Source organism: Sinocyclocheilus grahami, unplaced genomic scaffold, assembly GCF_001515645.1.
Source record: "Sinocyclocheilus grahami isolate Dianchi unplaced genomic scaffold, SAMN03320097.WGS_v1.1 scaffold57.1, whole genome shotgun sequence".
NCBI classification, from domain to species: domain Eukaryota; kingdom Metazoa; phylum Chordata; class Actinopteri; order Cypriniformes; family Cyprinidae; genus Sinocyclocheilus; species Sinocyclocheilus grahami.
Genome location: NW_015505236.1, coordinates 2,068,086 through 2,079,103, shown reverse-complemented (window position 1 = coordinate 2,079,103; position 11,018 = coordinate 2,068,086). Strand labels below are relative to the sequence as shown.

The 11,018-nt window shown below is 35.5% G+C and overlaps 1 protein-coding gene across 2 annotated transcripts in view; it reads right to left on the bottom strand.

The window, feature by feature from the left end:
• The window catches only part of LOC107584125 (brain-specific angiogenesis inhibitor 1-associated protein 2-like protein 1), a 35,252-nt gene that overhangs the window by 13,807 nt on the left and 10,427 nt on the right, over positions 1 to 11,018 (bottom strand). For both annotated transcript variants that reach the window (XM_016270588.1, XM_016270589.1), the window contains exons 4-9: positions 7,442 to 7,513; positions 7,200 to 7,334; positions 2,699 to 2,851; positions 1,890 to 2,045; positions 1,586 to 1,706; positions 1,184 to 1,397 (exon numbers count right to left, since the gene is read on the bottom strand). In XM_016270588.1, the coding sequence (XP_016126074.1) occupies positions 1,184 to 1,397; positions 1,586 to 1,706; positions 1,890 to 2,045; positions 2,699 to 2,851; positions 7,200 to 7,334; positions 7,442 to 7,513 (851 nt within the window). The remainder of the gene's footprint in view (positions 1 to 1,183; positions 1,398 to 1,585; positions 1,707 to 1,889; positions 2,046 to 2,698; positions 2,852 to 7,199; positions 7,335 to 7,441; positions 7,514 to 11,018) is intronic.

Genomic DNA, 11,018 nt, shown 5'->3' with positions numbered 1-11,018 from the left:
CAGGATGTCCCTGTACTTGGCCGCATTTATCTTTCCCTCGATTGCAACCAGTCGTCCTGTTCCTGCAGCTGAAAAACACCCCCACAGCATGATGCTGCCACCACCATGCTTCACTGTTGGGACTGTATTGGACAGGTGATGAGCAGTGCCTGGTTTTCTCCACACATACTGCTTAGAATTAAGGCCAAAAAGTTCTATCTTGGCCTCATCCGACCAGAGAATCTTATTTCTCACCATCTTGGAGTCCTTCAGGTGTTTTTTCATGTGTCTTGCACTGAGGAGAGGCTTCCGTCGGGCCACTCTGCCATAAATCCCCGCCTGGTGGAGGGCTGCAGTGGTGGTTGACTTTCTACAACTTTCTCCCATCTCCCGACTGCATCTCTGGCGCTCAGCCACAGTGATCTTTGGGTTCTTCTTTACCTCTCTCACCAAGGCTCTTCTCCCCCGATAGCTCAGTTTGGCCGGACGGCCAGCTCTAGGAAGGGTTCTGGTCGTCCCAAACGTCTTCCATTTAAGGAATGGAGGCCACTGTGCTCTTGGGAACCTTAAGTGCAGCAGAATTTTTTTTGTAACCTTGGCCAGATCTGTGTCTTGCCACAATTCTGTCTCTGAGCTCTTCAGGCAGTTCCTTTGACCTCATGATTCTCATTTGCTCTGACATGCACTGTGAGCTGTAAGGTCTTATATAGACAGGTGTGTGGCTTTCCTAATCAAGTCCAATCAGTATAATCAAACACAGCTGGACTCAAATGAAGGTGTAGAACCATCTCAAGGATGATCAGAAGAAATGGACAGCACCTGAGTTAAATATATGAGTGTCACAGCAAAGGGTCTGAATACTTAGGACCATGTGATATTTCAGTTTTTCTTTTTTAATAAATCTGCAAAAATGTCAACAATTCTGTGTTTTTCTGTCAATATGGGATGCTGTGTGTACATTAATGAGGAAAAAAAATTAACAAATGATTTTAGCAAATGGCTGCAATATAACAAAGAGTGAAAAATGTAAGGGGGTCTGAATACTTTCCGTACCCACTGTATATATTATGTTCCACAGAAAAAAGTAAGTCATACAGGTTTGGAACGTCATGAGGGTGAGTAATATAGCAATATCTTTAATTTTTGAGCAAACTATCTCTTTAAGGATGGAAAAACAAGCAGTCCTATATAATGGTTCACTTACTGTCCAGTATGTTCTAGTTCTCCATACAGCCATCCATCCCTCTCCTCTTGAATAAGCAGTGTAATGATGTCTCCATCTTCAAAGCCCAGCAGGGTTTCGTTGTTCCCTGCTGTGTGGGGGAAGATAGTTTGCACCCTGGTCTTCTTCGCCATATCCATACCGCTAGACACAGACTCAGACCTAGACAAGCCGTTTCCGTCTAGGCTGTCTTGATCTGTAGATTGCAAAGTGCAATTTACGTGATATTAACTAAATATATTTTGTGGCAGTAATCAGCTAGATTAGTAATCACAGCAACATTTCAAGGAGTGCCTCATCAACACAAAGATTAGTACGCTTGATTGTTGAGAGCAGAATAAATTAAGTCTGATTAGATCAAAGTGTAAGCAGCCGTCAGCTTGCCTGAGTACAGCTCTGATGAGATGGGGCTTTTAGGAACGTCCTGGGAGAACATGCTGGCCAGTGGGCTTGTGTGGGCTTTGAGTGATGGGGCCGGTGGCGGAACAATTGAACCGGAATTGGTCTGAGGAGAAAAAAAAATGTGACAACGCAGAGACCTTAAAGTCAGTGTGCCGTTTTGAACAAAACTCAATCAGTTGGTGTTCTACTTAAACAACTGAATTTTATGTGGCTCTCAAACTAAAAAGTAGCATTTACACATACTCATATGTTAATGGTGGTACATTCTCTTCTGTGTGAGACTAACCCTGTCACTGTGCTCCAATGTAGGCGAGTACTCTGGTATGACTGACATTGGAGTCTGCAGACCCTCAATCATGGTTATCACTGTGTCTGGCACCCTGGAGGCATCGGTACACTTATCTTGCCAGCTGGGCAGGTTGACGTTCAGCATCTCCTTGGCCTGTGGGGGAAAATGCGAAAACTGTTCAAAGGAAGAAAGGCAAAACAAGGTACACTACCATTCAAAAGGTCAGTATTATTGTTTTTGGAAACAAATTAATACTTTTATTCAGTAAGGATGCATTAAATTGATCAAAAGTTACAGTAAAAGTAATATTACAAAAGATTTCTTTTGAACTTCCTATCAAAATAATGTATCATGGTTCCACAAAAATATTAAACAGCACAAATGTTTTCAGAAATATTTCTGGAGCACCAAATCAACATAACAGAATCATATGACACTAAAACCTGGGTAATGGCTGCTGAGAATTCAGCACTGCCATCACTGGAATTAATTATATTTTACATTTTTCCAAACATTTTAAATATATTAAAATTGTAAAAATATTATACATTAAAACAGTTATTTTTCATTGTAATACTTTCAATATTACAATTCTTACCGTATTTATGATCAAATAAATGCAGCAATGCTGAGCATAAGAGACTTCTTTCAAATACAATCAAATCTTATCAACTCCAGACTTTTCAACAGTATTGTACCATTACTTCTGATTACTTTTTGCTGCCACGTCTAACAGCATTAACTGAAACACACCAGTGAGTTAAATATTTATTAAATCAGAAAGCTGAATATTTTCAGTGGGTCACCTTGTCATGGAAGGCTGTTAGCTGATAGGTGAAGGCACAGTGTTTCTCCACTAGGAAGCAGAACCTCCTTTTCTCTTCCAGCAGAGCTTCCTTACATCCTTCTGCAATAAAACTCTGCATGTCTGTCTGCCGGGATGAGATGGTCTCCACACACTAAAGATGATAATGATCATAAGATATGGCATCACATTATACTCTCACAGTAGTCAGCTAGAAAGGAACAGACACATTCTTGATTTCTTGCTTGAAATAAACAATTTTTGGGACATACTGCATTGAGAAACAAACAAAACATCACATTCAACAAAATGAGACATCAGTCATATCATTATGAAGTCCACATAGTCAACACCTTATGCTAATGCGGTCATTTTCCCGTGAGTAACTCTTTCCAGGCTGAGGATTCATTACTTTTATAGAACAGAGCTGCTACCCAGCAGACCTGTGAAAATTACACCAGAAACAGAGCTCTGTTCTTCTTCCCAGGATTCCCCTGCTATTATAGTTCTGTGCAAGTTGTCATAGTGACCGTGAACGTTGCTTGTTTCCTTGGAGTTGTTTTCAGAATCATTTTTTTTTTATTTGCAGATCATGTCTGGACAAGAAAGTCCTACAAGAGTATTGACTCTCAGTGGCTTTAACAACCACAGTGCATTGCGAATACGAATGACATGACTTCATAGCTATATGAAATTATTATTTGGTGGATTTTGTCAGGGACACGACCTGACATGTTTTTGGATGAGATTTCAGTCCCAGCTAAGATAAATGACATCTCATCAACTTAAAATATAGATATTTACATGATGGGAAACATATATCTACTTCATTTTCCCCCACCCAAAATGTTTTTGGGCTTTTTTGCCTTAATTTTAGATAGAAGGACAGACAGAAAATCATGGAAGAGGACAGAGGGCAATTTGACCGGGAAAGCACCTCAAGTCAGGACTAAAACTCAAGTTGCCCAAAAAAGCAACCTCACCATATGTCAAGAGCATAGATCGGATGGCTTCGATCCAAAATGATTATTTTAAGTTTGATACTGCGCTTACAATGGCAATTTTAAACTCATTTCAGACTCATTGTGATTTGCAAAGCAAACACAAATCACACAATGACTGAAAAGCTTTTATTCTGAATGTTTTCCTCAGTGAAAACAATTTACAAGATTGTGACTGATGCTTTGTTAAACTCAGCAGCAGCTCAGTTCAATTTTCTTTCAGACATCTGTCTCAAAACAAGACTGAAAAAAAAAACCTCAGAAGCAAACACAATACATAAAAAGGTTTCCATTGCTAACTATTCAAAGAAACAATGTGCCTTTGAAAGGAGGAACACAATGGTGACTGTTGAGCTATTAAAACTGATTTATTAAAATCTACTGCAACAGATTCAGTGCAAGTGTCAAATCATGTTTCTGATATTGAGCCAGAAACTTCATTGAATAGAGCTGTTCCAATTTGTCGTGTAGAGCCAACCCTTTGTAATGGCTTCCCTCAAGAACTTTTTTATTTGCTTTTAGAATAGCAGGTTTGGATTTACAAGTAATATAATGTCTGTCACGAATATTACCTGAAAAAAATTCCACCTTATGGCCTACAAAATAAATGACAGACTGTCAAACCTCAAACATGAATTTTGAAGTCACTGTTGTTGGTTTTTTAAATGTTGTTATATAAGAACTTTAATGGTTGACTCATCAAGCATGTAAACACATCCTTGTGATAGTTGCAGTCTTCATTGAAGATTTTTAACCTTTTTAACCTCTCTCATGAATCTCCCCATCTCATGAATAAATCTCATGGTTTATCTCAGCTCTATTCATTGAAAGATCTTTCATGACAGACTTCTCTCTGGTGATTCATCTGCCTTCAGGGTGGCTCTTGATGCCTTGACCCCAGCCTCAGTCCATTCCTTGTGAAGTTCACTCAAATTCTTGAATCGATTTTGCTTGACAATCCTCATAAGGCTGCGGTTCTCTCGGTTGGTTGTGCATCTTTTTCTTCCACACTTTTTCCTTCCACTCAACTTTCATTTAACATGCTTGGATACAGCACTCTGTGAACAGCCAGCTTCTTTGGCAATGAATGTTTGTGGCTCCTTGTGAAGGGTGTCAATGATTGTCTTGTGGACAACTGTCAGATCAGCAGTCTTCCCCATTATTGTGTAGCCTAGTGAACCAAACTGAGAGGCCATTTTGAAGGCTCAGGAAACCTTTGCAGGTGTTTTGAGTTGATTAGCTGATTGGCATGTCACCATATTCTCATTTGTTGAGATAGTGAATTGGTGGGTTTTTGTTAAATGTGAGCCAAAATCATCACAATTAAAAGAACCAAAGACTTAAACTACTTCAGTCTGTGTGCATTGAATTTATTTAATACACAAGTTTCACAATTTGAGTTGAATTACTGAAATAAATGAACTTTTCCACGACATTCTAATTTATTGAGATGCACCTGTATATCCAAGTCCCTGCCTAGAGTATTTAAGTCCTATATGTCCTAGCCATATGTTTTCTTTTTCGATAATCAGTTACACTCATACATCAAAATATGAAAGAAAATATCACTACTTTCGTTTCTTGTGACTTCAAGCAGCTTGTTAGCAACTTTCATGACTGAGTTATCAAGTAATATTAATCTAAAAACTAGTGCTGGGCAGAGGATTCCCAAATCCAGGTGTGAAAAACTTGTTGCCTCTTTCCCAAAAAGACTCATGGCTGTATTCGATCAAAAGGGTGCTTCTACTAAATACTGAGCAAAGGGTCTGAATACTTAGGACCATGTGATATTTCAGTTTTTCTTTTTTAATAAATCTGCAAAAATGTCAACAATTCTGTGTTTTTCTGTCAATATGGGGTGCTGTGTGTACATTAATGAGGAAAAAAAATTAACTTAAATGATTTTAATGGCTGCAATATAACAAAGAGTGAAAAATTTAAGGGGGTCTGAATACTTTCCGTACCCACTGTATATATAAATACCCCCTCATACAGTATATATTTTGAAAATATTTACATGTATATATTTATATTTATTAGTGGTGTCAAAACTAGCGCGTTAACGCAGGTGATTCATTTTTTCAGTTTAACGCGTTAAAAATATTTTACGCAATTAACGCAGGGGCAGGGCTAGGGTTGGCCACCCCACTCACAACTGCTGCTTCTGTCACTTTTTCTCTTGACAAGAAGTGCATTTATTCAGTCGCAGAATGACTGAGAACGGGAGACTCGCTCCACTTCACTTCAGCGCCTGGCACGAGTCAAACGAGCCCGGAAACGGTACTGTGCTCGCAGTGCGTGCTCTTCAATTGCATATACTACGTGCATGCATGAAGATACCAAAAAAGGCGATTAAAGCTGCCTTAAAACGGTGCATACATGTAATATATTTTATATGAGTCACATTTAAGAACATGTCTCTGAAATGGTTTTCAAAACTGTCCTGGAGCAGCCCAGCACTGTCTCCCTCATCTAACACACCCGATTTAACTCGTCAGCTCATTAATAGAGACTTTAAGACCTGAAGTGGGTCAGAAAAGGTAAAAAGAGTTCTAATAAAGAGCTCATAAAGAAATAACAGCCAAAACAACCTAATAACCAGCTGCTGTGATGTCTATTAATCAAAGAACAAAGAAAAAAAGAGGGAAAAATAACTTTTATAGCTTTAAGGATTCATCAATATTTAATTTAGAATTTAGTGTTTGATAACTTCAATTTCTGTATATTTCTGCTGAAGGGCACAGGTAATTATGACATTTATTATAATGGGTTTATGTGAAAATTGTTTTACGTTCACTTAAATTAGAAGTTATTTTTGAAAGTCTAATAAATGTTAAAATTGATAGCTCTCAATTATACTGTAATGTTGAATGGCTATAGTCAATGGTTAAATATAGGGGGGGGGGGCAATTTTATAGAGAAATCAGTATTGGTATCATTGATACTGGCCTTCAGTCATAAAAAAGATGCCATTAAACAAATATAAAAAAATATAATGTCTTTGTTGTTTGTACATTAATTTGAAGATTGAATGTGAAATAATTGCAATATAAAAGTATATTTAAAAAATATAATGTTAGGTGGAATTCATCGCGATTAATTTCAGAAAATGTGCGATTAATTATTATTTTCGATTGACAGCACTAATATTTATATAATTTATATTATATATAAATATATGTAATATACAAATGTAATATATTTTTCTTAAATATATACATGCATGTGTGTGTATTTATATATACATAAATATACACAGCGCACACACACATACTGTATATTATGTAAACAAAAACTTTTATTTTGGATGCGATTAATCGTTTGACAGCACTAATCAAAACCCAGAGGAAATTACAGAAGGAATAAATGGCTCAAAAATGCTAATTTTCTTCCAAAATGTAGGACTACAAACTGAACAGCTCTGTTATGTATTCGATTAAATGATCAGACAAAAGACTGCCAGACAAACAGATTTCATAACGAAAAAATAAGAAACCTCACCTCATTTTCTTTGATCTCATACTTGGACGAATGCTTCCCTTGACTTTTTCTGCGCAGTTTCTTCAGGTCGGCCTGTGATTTGTCCAAAAAGTCTTGCTTCAATTTGTGTTCTGACTGGTATCTTTTGAAAGTGGCCTAGAGGGATTGTAATACCACAACATTCAAGAGATGTCCCTGTTTGCACAGGTGAAGGAATGGGAAGTGTTGCTTGATTGACGAAGAGAAAAACATGCAATACTTACATTCATGTACTTGATATCCATATCTGTTTTCCTTTCCAGTTCAGTGATGAGCTCTCTGTGGAACCTCTTGAACTGTAGCAACAAGGTTAATGGAGATAAATCACCACAGAGCGATAACAATCAATAATAGTGAAATTGCATTAAGCCACCATATAATTCCACAACAATGATAACATTATGTAGAGAAGTCAAACAAAAGGGTTATCTTATCAGCTTAGGTAGTTACATATTCATAACACTGTGAGTCTGAATACCCAAGATCATCTGATTAAACAATGGTTTGGAAGGAAGAAATGCTCTGAAACTTAATAGAGCAGAGGGCCAGACCTTAGTACAATCACCTACCTCAGATAAGTTCAGCACACACACTATCCCAAAGGCAAAATATTATTGTATGATTTATAATGTCAACGTTTACGTTTCAGCTTCAGTTTCAAGATCAAGTGACTACAAAAATGTTTGAAGTTACAAATACACATTAATTTCATGTCCTAAAATTTTGCCCCAATAGCACTGCTTGCTACAGTTCTGCTCATTGGTTTAAATATTGCTTGAAGATGTTTATTTCATAAAAGTTGCATTTTATATTTTTAGCACTGCTCTAATGATGCTACTTTACATATTTATACACTACCTTACAAACATTTGGGGTGAGCCATTTTTTTATGTTTTTGAAAGTATTCTCTTATGCTCACCAAGGCTGCATTTTCTGATCAGAAATACAGTAAAAATAGTACTACTGTGAAATGCATATTTACTCTATTTAAAATAATTTTTTTATTTTAAAGGGGTCACGAACTAAGAAATCTAATTTTCCCTGATCTTTTGACATGTAAGAGGTTATTGTACTATAGAAACATCCTGTAAGTTTCAAAACTCAAAACTTCCTCATTGGTCCAAAAACAGCTTTTACTGAAACCAAGGTGCCAAAATTAAGCGTTTCGGATTTTGTCTCAGTATGATGTAATTTGATGAAAGACTGGCCCTACTGAATCGGATCAACACCTACTTCTACATTATTGCATCTTTGGCCCCGTCCACTGGCACATTAGTGAGATGAGATTGAGAGAACAGAGCAACAGGGTCACTTGACTAAAAATAACATTGCCTTCCAACGGATCTTAATGCTAGTAAAGTGGCTATTTATTACATTTCATGTGCTATTACCAACACTTTTCACTATAAGTTAATCTCAGCAGTTGTAATTGTAAAAACACAAAGATGTTACCCAGTTAACAATAGCATATCAATAATAATAGCAATATCAATAGCAGTGGGAGTTTACATGAAGTCTTCAAGGAGAATTCCCCTTTTAAATGGAGCTTTAAATAAGAGGGCTAAAATCAGACTAGAATTTATTTTCAAATTACTATTCTAAATTAGTAGAGTTTATTTCTAAATTACAACAATTTACGTAAAAATCTAAACATTTCTTATTATTATCATCAATGTTGGAAGAAAATATATATTTGAAATATATTTTTTATAACATTATAAATGTCTTTACTGTCACTTTTAACCGATTTATTGCATCCGTTGATTAAAATATTAATTATTTTTAAATCTTATTGACCCCAATATAGTGTATATATTCCATAAGGCATATTATTATTAGTAGTAGTTGTATCAGTATTATTATTAATATAATAATAATTTTGAATTGAAGGAAATTTTCCTGTTCAAAAAAAAAAAAAAAAAAAAAAAAAAAAAAAGGCCCCAAGGGAAATAATGGCTTTGCCTGAAAAATCATTGTCTCACTGTGGATCTCATGACTATAAGCCTGTTCTGTAGATGTCCTTTCATCAAAGTTTCACTAACTATTTGTTTCTAACTAACTATTAGATATGTATTATTAAATAATATTAAATAATAACAGATATATATTATTTTCCAAGTATCCTATGCTCACCAAAGCTGCATTTACTTGATCAAATACACAGTAAAAACAGTAATATAGTAAAATTATTACTTTTACTTTAATATATTTTGTAATGTAAATGTAATTTATTACTGAGATGACAAGGATACATTTTCAGTTGCCATTTCTCCAGTTTTCAGTGTCACATGATCCTTCAGGAATCATTCTAATACATTTTATTAGATCTAATAGATTCCAGTTATTCAGAATTCTCTGATGAATAAAAAGATGGGAAAAGAAGAAAGAAATATTGCTTTTTTTGTAACAATGTTAAATTCTTTAGATAAATTGAATGAAAATTGATTTTTGTAAAATATATTTGAATTTATGCCATCACACTCTTGATCACAGGATTAAGTAGGTGAACCAACTACTGTAACTTTGTCCTTATTACGTTAGATGCTTCCATCAAGTTTTGGTTATTTCTCATATAAGGGGAATTTCCTGTTTTTGTTATATAGCAGTTATGCATCTATTCTCTAAGGAAAATGTACACAATGAATCTCTTGTGTGGCCTTAATGACCCCATAAATAATAGATTTTGTGTGTCTACATAGCATGTGACTGCTATACCTAATTTTCAAGCACACAATTCTCGTGAAAGAGGCAGAGGAATCAACATTTACTTCATTTTGAGAGGAAAGCAAATACTCATGATGCCAGGCCCGCAAATCCCAAAACCTCTTGAAATCATCCACACTTATAGCTTAGTGTGGATGATGAGACATTAGTCAAACACAGTTTGACGTCCTGTGTGTAATGTGTTTAATGTGAAACTTCAGATTAAACGTCAGAGTGAGACTTTCAAATGTGTTTACAAATGGCTAACGTTGTATGGCTGTGCCTCAGCATGTCCACACCATAATGCCTAAGTTTTGGAGATACAGGTTTGTCATCCAGTCCCACATGCATAAACACCATCTGTGAGTGGAGAGAGGATATCCTCTCCATAAAGTGACCTCACATGCTTGGAAAATAACAGACAATGCCTGGATTTTCTCCAGTGGTTGTCTAGATGTTTTACTGAGGAGAGTTTTCCGAGAAAGTGAAAGGATATAGGGGAAAGTTTTTAATAATCCATACACTTGGAACTGGATAACATTAAAAGACCATTAGGGGAGAGTTTTACTGTGGAATAAATTGGATGCAAACATAGAAAGTTACCCAGAGGGGCTTTGCAAGACCACTGGAGATAATGTTAGCTCATATTTTGTTCATCTGAAGTAATTAAAAGACAATAAAAATATAATGTAGATGATGAATGGATGGATGAATGGATAGATGGATAGATACAACATAAATGCTTCAAAAATTCTAACTGATTTAATAAACAGCTCACCGTGATACAACTGCCTATAACACAAAATGTAATTTATTCATTGTCACACTCTATCTACTTGCACAAATTTTTGTCCAATGTAATGCTTCAATATACAAAATTATGTTATGTTATGTTATGTTATGTTATGTTATGTTATGTTATGTTATGTTATGTTATGTTATGTTATGTTATGTTATGTTATGTTATGTTATGTTATGTTATGTTATGTTATGTTATGTTATGTTATGTTATGTTATGTTATGTTATGTTATGTTATGTTATGTTATGTTATGTTATGTTATGTTATGTTATGTTATGTTATGTTATGTTATGTTATG